At 43.3% G+C, this 17325-nt stretch overlaps 2 protein-coding genes across 7 annotated transcripts in view; one reads left to right on the forward strand and one right to left on the reverse strand.

The window, feature by feature from the left end:
- The first annotated feature begins 358 nt into the window (after positions 1–358).
- On the forward strand, positions 359–14724 carry LOC146358035 (uncharacterized). 2 transcript variants are annotated; one of them, XM_084860152.1, is made up of 5 exons: positions 359–412; positions 6083–6249; positions 8250–8333; positions 10938–11084; positions 14033–14724. In XM_084860152.1, exons 1-5 carry the CDS (start codon positions 403–405, stop codon positions 14162–14164), a joined length of 540 nt encoding a protein of 179 aa, XP_084716278.1. In that variant the 5' UTR covers positions 359–402; the 3' UTR covers positions 14165–14724. The 2 variants fall into 2 exon arrangements, with proteins under 2 accessions (XP_084716278.1, XP_084716270.1); XM_084860144.1 differs by lacking the exon at positions 359–412 and adding an exon at positions 726–909.
- The window catches only part of SERPING1 (serpin family G member 1), a 38810-nt gene continuing 36202 nt past the window's right edge, over positions 14718–17325 (reverse strand). For all 5 annotated transcript variants that reach the window (XM_084860131.1, XM_084860106.1, XM_084860121.1 and 2 more), the window contains one exon: positions 14718–16691. In XM_084860131.1, the coding sequence (XP_084716257.1) occupies positions 16444–16691 (248 nt within the window). In that variant the 3' untranslated portion in view covers positions 14718–16443. The remainder of the gene's footprint in view (positions 16692–17325) is intronic.

The raw sequence follows: 17325 nt of genomic DNA on the forward strand, positions 1-17325 counted from the left end.
ACTGGATGTAGGTATCTCAGCAGCAGATCTCCATCTTTGCCTGCCTGATGCCAACAATTTCCTTGGTTTAGAAAGCCCCTTTTAGTTCTGAAGACTGACACGTGCATTCCGATCCCTCAGAGAACGTTTCATCTCTGTCATCACCAATCTCATGGGGGACCCTCCCCAGATTATTCTGCCCTGACCTGCCCACCCTGTCCAATGAGTTCATTCTGCTTTCTTCAGCACTGCATTTCCCACATCCTGTCCATTCATAGAACTGTTATGTTGCTTTTTTTGGGAAGCCAGAGTGATGTCAGAGTAGGGGTGTGATCACAAGCAAACAGGTGAGATATAAGGACCCTGGAAGGCAGCAGGTAGAGGAACAATTAAGGAGTGGAAACGCACCTAGCTTGGAGCAAGATGAGACAGCGTAAGTAGAAGCTGCTGGAGGGCACTGAATTCTGTTGCACTGATGTTTCTCTAGCAGATAATGTGGAGAGATGGGCTGACTAGGTGAGAAATGTATCTGGGTTCAGGTGGTGGAGGGAATGGTTTGAACTAACCGATCTTGAGGGGAGGGGCACACCAAATACCGAAGCTTCCATTCTGCAGAAGATTTGGGGGTAATGCAAGTTCTGAATTTTTCATGGAGAAGAGTCAGCAAGGAAAATTGCTCAGCAATTACTCAGTAGCAACTCTTTGAGTACTGAACTCTCGTCGGTGAGAGCAAAGGAGCAATGACCAGAACTGAACATCTGGATTCTTGTTTGGGTGCTTGAATGAAAGCTGAGCTGTTTGGAGGGTGTGTGTTTTTGAAGTCTGGCCGAGAAGATACATCATTGCTGGATCCTTCCATTGCTCCTTTGCTCTCACTTCTTCTGCTGCTTGGAATCTTTGGGGCATGCTTGATCCACCTAGAAGCAACGGGTGAGTGTGTTTATCATGTTTTGCCCGAGTGATAATGAGTAAAGGAATGTCAGAGGGCTTCTAGGATATCAACAAGACTGTGCATGCTTAAGAGCATAGTAGCATAAGATTGACACTTTTTTTTTTTTTCCTGGCAGAGCTTTTGAGCTTTTAGCAACTGATTGACAGATAGAAATTAAATAGGTGATGCTACCCAGCATGAAAATGTAAAAGTGCAGGAGCCCTGCCAGGAACAAAAAAAAGTTATCACCTTGCACTAGCAGGAGCTGTGGGCTTGGGTTTGGGACAGGTATGAGTGGATCTTGGGAAGTTGGGCATTGGAACTTGATTAGTAATTTAGGGTGCTCTTGCCATTTTAGTCCTTCCACCCACAATATATATTACTGTTTTTATATTTCTTTCATTTGCAATTTTGCAAGGTGATGTTCTGAGTGTTCTCTATCCTCCTGCACTAGAATACTGGGAGTTGTAAGATTTTATATAGTTTGTACTGGACGAGGAGGGGTTCAATTGATGAAGGACATAGAGAATTCAGCATGCAAACTTGATGGACTATCATCAGCATTTCCTGCTAGGCAGCCTCTCCCTGAACTTGACATCAGCAGCCATGACCCCACCAAGGTATTCTGCCTTGTCTGCTCCGCCTCCAAACTGAGGCTGGAATTCTACTGTTCCTTCTTCCTTGATACCATGGGGAAGTCCCTAGACTGTCTCTGCTCCAGGGCATTAATAAGCAAAGTAGCTACACCTGTCTCTTGACAGGTACTTCTCAGGAGAGGAAGTGGTGTTTCTGTCACTCTGCCCAGAGAATAGATTTGATCTTATAGCCACACTGCCTGGCTCAAATTCCTAGAGCAGGTATGTGTGTGACCCACCCTTTCTTGTTGCTACCTGGATTCCATCTCTTTGGTTACTCATGTGAGAGATGGTGCAGGGTGTTAGGTGGTTAAGGGGTGCCTTGGAAAAAAAAGATGAGCTAATAGAAGTAAGCCATAACTACAGCCTGGCAACATGTTTATTTCTGCTCTCACAGGCATATGCAAAACACACATCCTACTCTCATGCAAAACAGTTTTTAAAAGAGAGAGATGTTTGGATGTTCCCTGATGATGATGATGATGATAGTGAATAATATCAGTGTCTGAAAAGGTTATTCTGTTTTCAGTAGGCTGGTTATCCAAAACTGAAAAAAAAGCTAATATCTCTCTCCCCTCTCCAATATTAAGCTATGTGAGTTGGGATGGGGGGGGGGGTGGAATGGCAGAAAACAAACAAACTGTAACCTGTTCTGTTTACTACTTCCTTTGCTAAGTGTTGTGAAATACAGAGATTATTATGTACACTGTTGCCCCTGTCAGCCAAATTACCTTCATGTCAAGGCATAACGTGGATCACATGGACCTCAATCCGGAGAAAGTTGGCTAAGCTTACATCCCATTGAAATCAATGGAACTTGAATTAGTCATGACAGGAGGTTGCAATCCTATACCCACTTACCTGGAAGTAACCCCCCTTGAACTCAGTGTGGCTTACTTCTGAGTAGACATTATAGGATTGGACTGTAAGGTGTATTGGTTTCAAGGGAACTCATGCACAACCAGCTGTCTCTGGATTAGGGCCATGGACTTCTGGCTCCTTGGGTAAGTCACTGACTCTGCTCACTTACATCAGTAACGAATTCAAAATTCACATTTAGGCAATACCGTTATTACGATGAATCAAAATGCCACAAAAAGAGTGTGCAGACTTTCAGGTTCTCCAGAACTCTTGCTCAGGCTAGATCAGGGATGCACAACCTGTGGCCTCAAGATTTTAACTGCAGCCCCCAAAGGTGCCTTGACACCCCTTGCTGTTGCATTCCCTGTCCCAGCAATCCTGCTACAGATTACTCTTTCCTTGCTGGTAGCCAAGCTCTGAGCCAGTATCACATGTGGCCCTCAGGGCCAAAAGGTTTATCCATTCCTGGGCTAGATGGTACAAGAAACAGGGGGTAAGAGAGAAACACCACCACCCCTCCCCTGAAAAAAGTGCAAAGCTTAGACACACTCTCAAGATAGAGGTTGCATGGCTGGCTGGGGAATGCTGGGAATTGTAGGACTTCCTTCTGTCTAAACATGCATAGGATTGCACCCTTAGTCCCTCTTAGGCATTGCTGATATTAATTAAGTGCAGGCCATAATCATATAGTCGCTCCTCCTCCTCATAGAGGTAAGTGTAGCCACTTTCTCCTCCCCATTGCAGGAGCGTTGCCCTGGCCCCAAATGTATTTCCCATGGCCCTGGATCTATTCTCCAGAGTTCTGAATGTCCATTGGTGCCAATGGAAGTTTTTTCCCCCTCAGCTTAATTGCCATGCAGAGGGCGATTTTCAAGGGGGATTGCAGCTGGGGAGGGAAGGGTTAACTCTCCCCTCCCCACATTTTGCCCCTCTCCTCCCCAATCTCTCCCTGCATGGCAATTAAACTTAGAAAAAAAATCTTTTTCCATTGGTTTGGGATGATCTGAGGCAGGGTATAAATTAATTGAATAATTTATTATATTTGAGATGATTTGGGTAAGAAATGAATTGGCTGGGTTTGCTTCCTGTGAAATTTAAATAAATCCTGGTAATTATTTCTATATTTGCATATGTGGATATAAATCAATATATACAAATTTTGTGCCGATTTGTGTCTTATATGTCTGGGACCCAAATCTTTTAAGTGCCTAGTAAAGCCCCTGCCCTACTGCATTAAAGGTAAAGGTGTCCCCAACCAGTCGTGTCCGACTCTAGGGTGCGGTGCTCATCCCCGTTTCTAAGCCGAAGAGCCAGCGCTGTCCAAAGACGCTTCCGTGGTCATGTGGCCGGCATGACTGAACACCGAGGTGCACAGAACGCTGTTACCTTTCCCGCCGAGGCGGTACCTATTTATCTACTTGCAATTTCTTGCTTTCGAACTGCTAGGTTGGCAGAAGCTGGGACTGAAGACGGGAGCTCACTCCGTCACGCGGCACTCGGGTCTCGAACTGCTGACCTGCCGACCTTCCAGTCTGCAGTTCAGCGTCCTAACCACTAAGCCACCGTGGCCCCATTACATATGCATTACATATGCATAAAAACCAAGTATATTAGACCAATGGGATTAACTTGCCTCATTGATTTCGACAGGTCTGTTCTAAGCTTGATTAAGTATGGATCCAATCCACCCTCCGCGGAGGATTTTTAAAAATTATTTTTAGCTCATAGTTCCTGTCCTGAATGATGATGTCTCACTACTCAGAATGTTGTTCTGATTACTGCCCTGCCTGGGTTCTGATATCCACCCAAGAGGCTTTTCGTTATGCTTTCGTGACAACAGTTCTCAGAAGAAGTATTTTGCAATGTCTGACGATGCAGAAAACCACTCATCCACAGGATGTTCGAAAGCAACGTTTTCAACTCAAAAAATTCTAGTCACACAGGAGGGTCATCTAAGTTACTTCAGATCATCTGAACAGCTTTCCTGTGTATTTTAGCTGTGGCTGGACATGCCATTACATTACATACGCCACTTTTTGAAGCGTTGTTAATGGCAAACCCAGCCTGATGGTGTTCTCAACTCATTATAGGCTACATTCAGTCTGTAAAAATAAGTGGCCTACCAAGAGTTGTGAGAATCAATTGCCAGTTTATCTGAAAATAAATTATCTTTGAGTCTCTATAGATTTCTCAGGAAAATAGCAACAACCAAAACCTGGTCCTTAGATAAAGTTTGTGCCTCCTCTTTTCCTTCCTGAGAAACTGCAGATTGTATAGCATAAATATGCCTAAAATAAAAAAGTATATTTCCAGGACTTCACCAGATGGCAATCAAATTAAAGAGGTTCAATTGCTCCAAAGCACCGGGAAAAGATGCCTACACACATATGCGATTGTTAGTACATGTTGCTGGATATTTGTTTAGTGCAATCGTTTGTAGTTAGTAATTTGTAACATTCCATAGTATGATAATTTCCTACTATGTACATTTCGGCCTCTTTTTTGTGGAGATGGAAGGAATCATCCTATGGTCCCTAGGCAGTGTCCCTAGACATTTAAGCCACGGTGGGATGATTGATTGTGTGAACTGGCCCTATGCATCTTCCTTAGAAGTTATTTAAGCCATGGTGAGGTGCAGCATGTGCATGTGGCCATTTTGAATATTCAAGCTGCAACTGCAGCTTGTTGTGTCATCCAAACCCAGCGGGGGTGCGTTGTGTAAGGATGAAAGAACTCTCGCATAAGTCATCGCTTGTTTTAGGGTTATCCGAAGGTTGTTTAACCCTTGCACAACCCATCCCTCCTGGGTTCAGATGACACAACAAGCTGCGGTGATGGCCTGAATATTCAAGAAACACCAAAAAGGAAAAAAATCCAAAAGCACCACTGAGTATGGACTGCAATAGTTGTTTATTTGTTATTATTTATTAATTATTAACAGATGAGTTTCTACAGAAGCAGAAACAGGCTCATCTGAGAGATCAGTAGCTCCTGAGGAAGAGACATAGTCTCGAAATGCATCAAGCATTTTAGTGATCTGCCTAAAAAATAATGTTTATATAGTCCATGAATATTTTAGAGATCTGCACAACAAATAAATAACTATTACAGTCCATACTTAGTGGCACTTTGGGATTTTTTCCTTTTTGGTGTTTTTTGTGCATAGTGCCTTCCCTCTCAGTTTTTGAATATTCAAAAGTCACCCGGCATGTGCTAGCGCACATTGCAATACACCGTGGCTTAAATAAGCCATGATGGGCTGTGTTGATAGTGTTGCACTGCACAGTTAGTCTTAACGGTAACCTGGGCTAGATCTACACTGCTGCTTTATAATGGTATTGAAGCGCACTGATAACTGTTGGGGCACATTACACATTCGATATACCACTTTTGTAGTATTATTTGCTGCTTTTTATTCCAATATCCAATATACCACAACAAATGTCATTGTGTGTCCTATGAGGTATAAATGTGCAAGAGGGATATAACGTCACCATGATGGGATTGTAATGATATAGAATCATAGAATCATAGAATGGTAGGGTTGGAAGGGGCCTACAAGGCCATCGAATCCAACCCCCTGCTCCATGCAGGAATCCAAGTCAGAGCATTGACTTGGTGCTGATATGACACAAGGTGTAGATCTGTGGATAACACAATCCTCATTTTATTTCAGGACAACAGAAATTTGCATCCCTGATGTCAGTGATGACTGTGCTCTGGAGTTTATGTCAGGGCCGCCCCACTGACCCTGGACCCACATGTGCAGAAGAATTGCCCAACACCCACTCAATTATCAGTTGGCTGCAGAAGAGCCTGAAGGAATTTAACAAGACTTTAGTGGTACGTAGGAGAACTGATAACCCCTTTCTATACTCTTTCTTTCTTCTCAGAATTCGAAACTAGAATTCAGAAGAGCAATAACAGGTTTTCAGACTTGTGCCAGCAAATAAATGGTTTAGTAAACTCTGTGCCTGCTCAGTGTCATAAACCATGAATCACTGAACAGAGATTACTCTTGCATTGTCAGCAGATGCCATACCACAGCCATTGAGGACTAGGGTATTAGTTAGCACAACTCCAATTATTTTGGCTCAGTGGGTGTGTGAATCACTACCTTAAATTGTGTCCAGCATTTAGTTGGTTTAAGGCTGGCCATGCACTCATGTGTTCCTTTGAGCTGTGGCATCCCATGCTGCAGCACAGAAGGCAGTGTCCTGCGTGATGTGCACAGCTTCTAGACAGGTGTCATAATTACTTTGTCCAGCATCCCATAACTCCTGGTTTCCAAGGTACAAAGTTCCACTTATTCTCACATTCAACGCTCATTAGACATAGAGCATCAACAGTGGAAGGAGTAGGAGCAACCCTAACTATGTTTCACTTGGAAGGAAATCCACCAATTGCAATGGGACTTACTTCCAAATGAACATGCTTAGGGGTGGGTTGACAGCCTTTTAGTGTACACTGTATTTTATTACCATTTAGTACAGGGGTGGGCAAGGTGAAGCCTGTAGGTTGCATGAGACTCTCCCTGGTCCTTTTGTATGGCCCCCGCCATTGTTGCACTGGCAGCAAAAAAATCAGCACTAAATTTGTTTTCAAACTAAATTTGTCCTTTTTGAGGCTCCATAGAGGTTTGCTGCTGAATCACCATTTTTTTGCTGCCGCACCACTAAAATTCAGCAACAGGGCAATGGCAGGAGTGTGGCCCATGGGGTGGTGGTGGTCAGGGGGAGGGAGTTGCCCATCCCAGGTTTAGTACCTCATCCCTCCCACCACAAACTTGTGTGACAGGTCATTATTTTTCCACTCATAAAATTCATTGACTTGGAATGATACCAAAAAGTATCAGGTACAATCCTCTGTCACAACTGCTCATTAATATCCCCCCCACACACACACACAGACACTCAGTCGATCTATATGATCTAGACCAGCCTTCCTCAGCCCAGTGCCCTCAGATGTTTTGGATTACAAGTTACATCATACTTCACAATTGGCCATGCTAGCTGGGCTGATAGGAGTGGTAGCCAAAAATTTCTGCAGGGAACCTGATTGGGGAAGGCTGATCTAGACCAAGTTGCTTGCAGAACAAGTAGTGCCAGATGGCTCAGGTTAATAACACAAACCACAAACTGCAAAGGAGGGCACTTCTGCCACCTAAGGTCGCTAGTCCATTTGATGTGGGGGAACATTTCTTCCTGACCATACTAAAGATGATGTGTCAGATCCTGAAAATAAGCAAAATCCTCCCACCATAATTGCACTTGCAGCTGACAGATGGTGACTTCTTTAAGACCCTTATTGAGTTCACAGCTAAATTTGATTTTGAACCTTGGCTTTAGGCCACTTTGCCCCCTGGATTACACTGGCTCCCAACACTCTGCCAAAGTTAGTGATGTTTTCCCTTTGTTCATCAAACAAACATCAAACAAACCCCAGCAGTTTCAGTTTAGGAGAAACCTGGTTGTAATAAAATCTACCAAATGTTGAGGAAGCATAGAAACCCATAAAAGGAGAAATGTTTATGTTTCAAATGCGTAAGAGAAAAAACGCAAGTAGGACCGGCAACACCCCCTTCCTCCCTGCGTGCAACTGTCAGCATTCCATAGCCACTGAGCATGCTCAGTCTTCACTGGCCTATATTGGAGGTCTCTCCCTTCAGGGTGTTTTTTTCCTATAGTTTTTTTTTAACTTCTGTAAACCCCAGGGATCCCTCAGACCTGCTGACACCTTCCTCTTGTGCATGTTTGGGCTCCATAAGGATCTACAATTCAATTAAAACTGGTTAGTGCCAGCTTTGGAAGCCAGGCTTTATGACCATTTGTTTGAATTTGCAGAATGAGGGTTTTGGAGGCAGAGAATTCGGAGGACCTGTGTGTATCCTGAGCAATGCTGACATCAGTGACCAGAGCATGGACCTGGTAAGGAGGGATTTGGCAAGAAGGGGAGCTGCCCCAGTGGACTGAAAGCTGCTGTTGGCTGGGTCCAGGACTGCTGTTACAGGCCTCAGCAGCAAAGTTAAAATTAACTCTAGGAAAGCAAGAACCAAGAGAATGAACGCTCATTTGTATCAGTGGGCTGGAGGACATTCTAAAATGCTGGAAGTCTAAAAACTGGCTGAAAAAAAGAGAATGATGTTTTTGAAATTTGCATGGAGAAAAAAAGCTGTTGAGCCAGCTCTTGTCAAGGCTCCCAATCCTATTTGTGAAATTTCTGGTTGATTTTCAAATTAACCATCTGGTGGAGCGCCAGTCATCTGCAGCCCCCAGACATGGGTTGTGGGGAACATCACCATTCGCCACAGAATGCTTTGAAATGAAGTGAAGTGTCAATGAGCCCTGTAACGCTTGCGCAACTAGCGGCTGGAGGCTATACCTCTTCATGCAGAGCAGGAGTTCAAGCAATGATAAAGAGCTTGGATCTTGTTTTAAACTAGCACTCCAATAGATAGGTAGCAAAATCTATTGGAGGGGTGGGCAGATTTCTCTCTCTGTCTCTGTCTCTGTGTGCACTTCTACACCAGCCTAAAATCCTGCATTTAAAATGGGGCTTTCTGCTTCTGTTTTAAATGCAGGATCACAACTGATTGCCTTTACACACACCTCCCCCCCCCCCCCCCCCGCTTTCGGTTTCTTTGTGGGATAAGGAAAGGCTTCTTTATGTGGTTTGAACTGAGAGAGTGCCTTCCTTCTTGTGGCCCCAATCTTGGGCACTTACTTACTTGGGAGTAAGCTGCATTGAACTCAGTGGGACTTACTTCTGAGTAGACATAAGATCACCCTGTATGTCTGCAACTTTTGAGTAAGCCCCATTGAACTTAAAAGGGTGCTCTGAATCAACAGAGGATGTTGCTTCTGAGCTTGGTGGGGTGGGGGATCAGATGTGTCTCCCTTCGTTGCAGGGAGGCATTTTACCCTCTTCTCCCTCCGATTGAGAAATGCAGAAGCAGGAGATGCAATCGGCAGGCGATTCTTGCCCTTGCGCCTGTCTTCCTCATCCTGACCGCACCCCCAACAACCGAAAACAAATGCCCACAGCAGGCAGACAGAGCAGTTTCTTCCGCTATGGGATTCCGCTATGGGAGAATTTGACGTGGAGGTCATGGCGCTCCTGTTTCGTGGGCTGGAAAAAATACCCCATTTTTTCCATTTGAGGAAAACATGGGATAGGTGGGAGGAAATAGTGGAATAATGACTGGACAACGACAACATCGTGTAAAGGACCCGCACAATTCAGTGAATGAGCAACCATGAATGTGCAATAAACTTGAGGTGTAGAGGTCCCGTCTCTCTCTCTCTACACACACACACACACACACACACACACACACCAACCTCAGGTTCTACCAAGCAGAGCCAGGTGCAAAAGACATACACTTAGAATTGAAGAACCGGAGGCCTCTGTCTGAACTCATTCTGAACCTAGAAATTTGTTTCAGTACCAGAACTGAACTGAGGTCACTGTTCTTTCATACAAAAGTGCACTCCTGGTTACCCCAAGCCTTCTTCATTTCAGCAGCTGAATGCAGATAGTGAAAATTCATTTTGTTGCTGCTGTTAACAATGGGGAGTCAGAAATCCTTGCTGATCTGCAAATCACCCAGAGATCTACCAGTAGATCCCAATTTACCTTCTAACTCCCTTGCTCTACTGAATGTCTCCCCACCCAGCAGGGGCAAGTTATTCCCTGACTTTACTGCTAGATGTAAAGGGCTCTTAAGAGCAATGGGTTCTGTTAACACAGCAGCCAGAAAGACGGTTAGTTGCCAAGATTAAAAAATGGAAGAGCAGAGTTGCTCCTGCTGCTGATTTGGAAAGATCTCTGTTTATGAGTCCCAGTATTGGGAAAAGGGCGGGATGTAAATAAATAAATATGATGATGACGATGTATCTGTATGCTGTTGGGTTATGTGTCTGCATTTGGATATGGCAAGTTCAAATGGGAAATGGCATCAGGACAAGTTCTAGAGATGCCAGGTTCAATATGGGGCAGGACTGAGACATTTAGTATTTTCATAGAAGAGAGAAGATGAATGTATTTATGTATTTAGTAAATTAAATAGCAGTTCCCGCTTTTTTTTTAGATCCCCCAAAGTGGCTTACAACGTTTATAAAATACAGCAGCTACACACTCAAGTCCTCCACCAAACTAAACAAAAGTAACCAGGCCCACTGGAGCAGGAGATAGGCACCTGATGTTCCTTCCCACAGGGTAGTTGGTGTCAGTTGGATGGTTCAAGTGGAGCTGACCTTGATGCTTGTCTTTGCCTGCCTGCCTTGTTGTAGTAGCATGTCTTGTTAGGGTGGCAGAAGATGCATCTCCCTTTTGCACCTCTGTTGACAGCACAGTAGCTAAGTCCTGTCCTCAATCTGATAGTCCTAACCAACCACTCACACTGCAAGTAATGTTTTTGGAAATGTGATCCGATCCTCTTTACAAATTTCACAGGGTAAAAGGGTTTAAATAAACTACTCAGGCTATCAGTAAACGCACCTTTTTGGTGCCTTTTCTTTCTTGCATTACAGCACACCATTGACAGAAGACTGTGCCAGTACAACATGTGCTTTAAGCATTTTGAAGGTGTCATCAGAGAGTTCAACACATTGCAAAATAGCTTTGAATTATGCTGGAAGTTCCTCCACCAGCTGGAAAACACTATCAAGAAAATGAAGGTAAAAGAACTATTCATTCAGAGCTTGCTTCTGCAATAAATCACAGTCCAGCAGTTATTACCTCAGTGTTGTTCTTCTGGGATAACAACCCCAACCTAGTTAAACAACAACTTCCAGGGTGTTTCTGCCACACACAGATGCTGGTAATCATGGGTCATGCATGGTTTATTGCTTCTTTGTGGAACTTTTTGGCTTAGTGTTCTCCAACATGAATACACCGTAATAGGGAAAGCATCGTTTGTTGAGTTTCTGCCTGACACATAGCTATTAATGGCACCGGATATTTGCCAGAAAAGTGGTGGTCACTCCACTGAGCAAGTGTTCACACTGTAGATACAATCGTTCAGATGCTTGTGAGAATCTGTTTACATGCGTTCATCTTGGATTTGTACCCAGGTATTACGATTCTATTTAATTCAGGGTAAAGATCAAGCATATAGCTATACCTGGGTTGAATAAACACACATACATGTAGATGAATTGATGAATACACATTTATTTTATGTAACCTTGTCATGTAGCTTCCTCCAGGATGCCTGGGGCGCAACCTTTTTTGGCCCTGATGAGCTGCAATAGGAGATTCTGAGAAGGAGTTTTTTGTGAGGCAATTCTGAAGGAGAAAATTTGAGAAAAGAAAGGGACTGGGGAGACCACAGGCAAAGTGGGTGAATAACAAGCACCAACTAGACAGTGGAGTGAACGTCAACCAGATACCCTCACATAGCATTCATCTAGCAGTAGCTTTGAAGCCAAAGAGTGACAGGCTGAGGCCTACAGCTGCATTCCAGCCCAGGGCTGTGCAGCAGCAGACAGGCCTGTGATGAGAGACCTATTCCCAGTGCTGGATAACTGATTTATTGGGCTCCATCCCCCTCCTATATTTTGTTTTGTGTTTAGAAACATACTTTAAATTGTGTAGTTATCTGACTTCTTCCTATTGCTTAAGAACATAAGAAGAGCCATGATGGATCAGAACAAAAGTCCATCTAGTCCAGCATTCTGTTTACACAGTGGCCAACCATGAGAAACCCACAAGCAGGACATGAGTCAAACGGCACCTTCCTGTTCATGTTCCCCAGCAACTGCTGCCCATAGGCGTACTCCCTCTGATACTGGAGGCAGCGTGTAGCCATCAGGACTAGTAACCATTGATAGCCTTATCCTCCATAAATATGTCTAATTCCCTTTTAAAGTCATCCAAGTTGGTGGCCATCAGTACATCTTGTGGAAGTAAATCCCATATTTTAACTATGCACTGTATGAAGAAATACTTCCTTTTATCTCTCCTAATCTCCCAGCAATCACCGTCAGTGTATTTTAATCTTATGAGGGAAAAATGTATCTCTATCCACTTTCTTCACACCATGCATAATTTTGTACACCTCTGTCATGTCTTCTCTCACTCATCTTTTCTCCAAGCTACACAGCTCCAGACACTTTAACTTTTCCTCATAGAGAAGTTGCTCCAGACCACTGATCATTTTAGTTGCTCTTTTCTGCACTTTTTTTTCCATCTCTACAATATCCTTTTTTCAGAAGCACACCTAAGAAAGAGGGTGCATCCTTCTCTCTTTGTTAAATAAATTCTTGTCAGCAAATATTTGACCCTCATTAGTATTTTTCTTCAGTTTTCAAAGTTGCCTAGTAGTGTTTTTGGTGGGTAGATAATTAAAACACACACAACCGGACTCCTTAGATTTATGTTTTAGATAAAATTAGTTACTTTTATAGAGAGCACAATTCTCTGCAAGCCTCCATGAACACACTAGGATATATTTCTGTGTAGAGAAGGAGCAGTACTTTTCTGAGCAATTGCTTGGATTAAAAACAACATAACTCCTATCTTTAGGTACATCTGTACATACCTTTAGACAGCAGAGTAGCTACAAGCACAAGCTATAAACTAGAAGCTGCTCATTCAAATCTCAATTGAGTCATGATCATGTTGGGTGCTCTAAGGCAACCTGCTCTCCCTCAGCTCATGTGCAACATGACTATAATGACAGTGATGCGTGTTACATGTTTGCTGTACAGATTATTGAGATAATGTATGTCAAGTGCTAATACAGGGTGGGCAACCTGTGACTCTAGGACTGCATGTGATGCTTGGCTTAATTTCATGTTTCCCTAAGCCAGATGTCCAAAGCCCATTGCAGGCAATCGATTCAGACCTCTGGCAAGAGTGATCTGTCCTGTTCTTGGCAGTCTGCTGGGGAGGAAGGAAAAGGGAGAGAAAGCGAAAAGGGGGTGGCAGAAATAGGGAGAAAGTGAGGTGACAGAAAGAGAAAAGGGGTGACCCGCCTACTTTTGTGCTGGCTTTGCTCACCTCGGACTTTGGCCTGAACCACTAGCCAACAGATTACCTGTGAGAGAAAGTATCCCTCAGTAGAATAAAGGTTGCTCACATAGTGTTAAAAGCACATAGCAAAAGGGAATTGTTGTTGTCGTCTTGCCATGAGTTGTTGACTTCGTTACAATTCACAATAATGTCTTGAACATATAAGAGAGCTTGAAGTGAATGTAGGAATTGGTACCCCAGGATAACTATGTAAACAGCGGCTGGCGATAGCTACTTTACAACTTCCTCATGCCAGGGGAATTTCCTTCTGGCACACAAAATATTCAAAGTTAGACACCCCCCCATCAAATACTTCAATGGACTCTTCCTCCCCCCACCTTCGCTCCCAGCTTCTGCACTGTAATGTTTCATTAATTACAATAATCTTGAAAAGGGGGGAAAGTCCGTAGTTGATTCCTTAAGTTGGGAAATCTTACAATCTCGCATAATGGCATTTTTGAACATTCAGATTAAAAAGAAACAGTTCACAAGGGAAGAAGCAGAAATAATTTATTTTCCCACTTCATTTGCTTGTGTCATGCACAAAACTTGCTCAGGTCGTATGTTTGAGTTTGGATATTTGACTCTTCATTTCTTTGCTTTTCTCTAGCGACAGCCCCCAGCCTCATGTACAGCTTTCTGGTCCTACAATGATTCCAGATGGGATGAGATCACCAAAGTACCCCACTTAACCCAGGAGCTGCTTAAATATTTGGAACAGCTCAAACCATCTTGCCACTGAATTTTTATGTGCACATATTCCTTACTATAGAGGGCACTGTGGTTTCTGAGTATGTACATAATGGTTGACTCCAATGTATGATTGGTCTTTGTTTAAAAGATGGGATGCATGTATGCAGTAAAATTATTGCAGTGTGTATGTAGTATCTATATGTATATAGGTGTTCTGAGCACAGGAACTCTGTATACCAGATTTGGTCCCAGACTAAAATATATATATCTGTGTGTGAGAGGCAAATGATATAAGGGATGTGTGTTCACATTCTGTGTGTGTGTGCGTGTGTGTCTGCAGAGGGGTAGCTGGCTCCAGAATGAAGCAAGTGCTTTAGTGCAATGCATTCATACCAAGTGCACCTTAGAGATGGAGCCCAGCTCACCAGGTGAGGTCCCCTTGATTTCTACTATCTGGTTATCCTATTTATATATGGCTAATAATAATATTAATAATAAATAGTATCTATTTTGCCTACATGTTTGTTTACTCACTGCAATCTCCAGCAACTCTGCTTTGTTACGCTGGAGTATGAAACCTTTTTAAATAAAACCAAACTCTTTTCTATGTCTCTGACTGCAGTATATTTCTAAAGGTGTAGATATTTCCCAAGACTTGGTCTTTATACCTTGTCGACTGCAGGTGTGTCCAGTATGTCCATCTCTAGCCTAGTCAGTTGCTCTCAGATAATTCCATAATCTACTTCTCAGGTGGCTCTCCTCCCTTAGTGACTTCACCATCAAGTTCCCTAGTTTGATAGTTCCTTATTACATGGGGGTTTGAAGCTTTCTCAGGTTAAGCCAGGAAACAGGAGGGAGTGGCTCATAGGGTGTCGCATTCCTCTTCCCACTAGAAAATGGTGTGAGCTCCTTTTATTCAGGTCCCTGGCTGTGCTATGTTAATTTCATACACCACCCCCAAAGGAAAATATATGAAGAAGTAATAGCTAGTGCCTTGTGTTGGTGTTGTCTTAGCAGGATCACAAAATGATGAACTGATGAGGTTTGGGGCCCTGCTGATCTGGAGAAAGATACCTGGACACAATAGAACTGTTTGATTATCTCCTCGGGTCCACCAACCTAGGGAGTATCAGCATCGTTGGTAGGTCAGTCCAATGGTAAAAATCAAAATTAAATAAAAATTCTAATCTTTAGGATTAAGATAATAATATATTAACAACCTACTCGACAACCTGGAAAGACAAGTTAAAAAAGAAAATACTATCAAAGTTACAGAAAATCTATGATAACGGCTAAGCGGTCAGGATTGCTGACTGCTTAAAAACAGCAGGCAGCTTGATGATGCACCAGTCTGCCCGCTACTAGCAAAGTCCCAAATGCCCGTGGAAATGGAGGGAGTTGTTGTTTTTTGTTCACAGAATCATTCAGTGGCACAAGCCCCCACCGGGAGTCTAAAGCAGTACAACCCAGACACAGGTTTTCCACCTCCTAAGAACATAAGAAGAGCCGTGCTGGATTAGACCAAAAGGTCTATCTGGTCCAGCATTCTGTTCCCACAGCGGCCAACAAGATGCCCCAATGGGAAACCGGTAAGGAGGACATGAAGGCAATATTCCTCTCCTGCTTATGTTCCCCAGCAACTGGTATAAAGAGGCATACTGCCTCTAATACTACTGGAGGTATTATATACCCATCATTATTAGTTAATGATGGGTATATAATCATTTGGGTATATAATCAATACCCATCATTATTGATAACTTTATCCACCCCCTCATCTACTGTGTTTGAGAACTAGGCTTAGATTTCTGATTAAAAATAGTAACAGGGCAATGGTTATTGTCAAATCTCTCTTATCGAAAATTTCCTCCACCAGACCACTGCCTCAGACATGACAATAACAGTCCAAAGAGTCAATATAGTCACACTTTATTTCTTATGAAGGCAGAAGGAAATGGAGGAGGTTGTACGGATTGTTATAGCGGTTACGTGGGAAAAGGAGGAGGAGCCCTGGCCAGATGAGACCCTGTTTTTCAGCCTACTTCATACATGGTGTAAATGAGAACAAGTGGATTTCTCTTAGGCTAAGACATGCAAAAGGAGAAATAAACCACAGGAAAATGGGAAAGCAAGGGGAACCCAGCGTAAAAAGAGAGAGAGGTGGAAATGAGAGGATAAAATAATAATGTCATTGGATTAAAAAAAGAAAAGGAAGAAACACATTGCATGCACTACACCTGTACTATGCTTCAGGCATAAACAGTGCAGGTGAGCCTAGGTGAATCACCCTACTGATGGAAGCTGACAGGAGTAAGGAGGAGAAAGTTACTATGACTGTGGATTGTTGATGCGCCCCATAAAGATCATGCTTCTGCCATCCCTCAAAACGGAAAATATGAAAGGCTGCTGCACTTCAAAGAAAGTGGCTGTGCGTGCCAATGAGACCCCTGTGGTGGCAGCTGCCTCGACTCCTTCCTCATTGATTTCCATCACAGCCTTGTGCCGGACACCAGACACTGCCACCTCTTCATCCGGAGAGATCCCACACAGATTGGCATAAAAGAAAATGCCGTAATCTGAAAGAGAAGGTTGGATTGAATGCATAAATGTCAGCTCACTTGAAGCCTGAACTCTCTCTTCTCTTGGGAAATTCACAAGGCAGAAGCCAGGGGCTACACCAGAGCTATGTGGGAACAGATGCTAGCACAGGCCTGCAACAGTTGTGACCAAGTTGTTTCCACACTAGCGCCTTGTAGAGCTGCTGAGGCACTGCTTTTCCACAATGAGATGAAAGAATTAACATGGGGATTTCACAAAAGCATGTCATACAATGCTATATTAACCAGCATGGCAAAGATCCATCTATACTCTTCACTAACAAGTAAATCCCATTCTGCAAAGATCCCCAGCAACATTAATTAAAAGCTTCCTATTACTTCCCATTTAGCTATGGGATTAGTGATGAATCACCCCTTAATTAGTCAGCATCTGTTCCCTGTTCTGTGTGTGATATTGTTGGTTTCCTTTCATTATTCCCCTCTCCCTTATTTCTTCTCTTTTCTTTCTTTTATAGTGACATGACCCTGTTTCTCAAACATGCACACCACCCCAAAGGCAAGAGAAGTTGGTTAACCTGCAATCAAGTGCAGGAACCCTTAAAAGTTTTAATAGCACATTGCCTGTCCACACTGGACAGGCTGGCACTGCAAC

This window comes from Heloderma suspectum, chromosome 1, assembly GCF_057233095.1.
Source record: "Heloderma suspectum isolate Gila_16-S chromosome 1, 16-S_ref, whole genome shotgun sequence".
Taxonomy (NCBI): Eukaryota; Metazoa; Chordata; class Lepidosauria; order Squamata; family Helodermatidae; genus Heloderma; species Heloderma suspectum.

Excerpts from the sequence above, each read along its gene's own strand:
- LOC146358035 (XM_084860144.1), top strand. The coding sequence starts at position 762 with ATGAAAGCTGAGCTGTTTGGAGGGTGTGTGTTTTTGAAGTCTGGCCGA. Across the intron at positions 910-6,082 it reads GATCCACCTAGAAGCAACGG|GACAACAGAAATTTGCATCC; the intron begins GTGAGTGTGTTT and ends ATTTTATTTCAG. Across the intron at positions 11,085-14,032 it reads ACACTATCAAGAAAATGAAG|CGACAGCCCCCAGCCTCATG; the intron begins GTAAAAGAACTA and ends GCTTTTCTCTAG.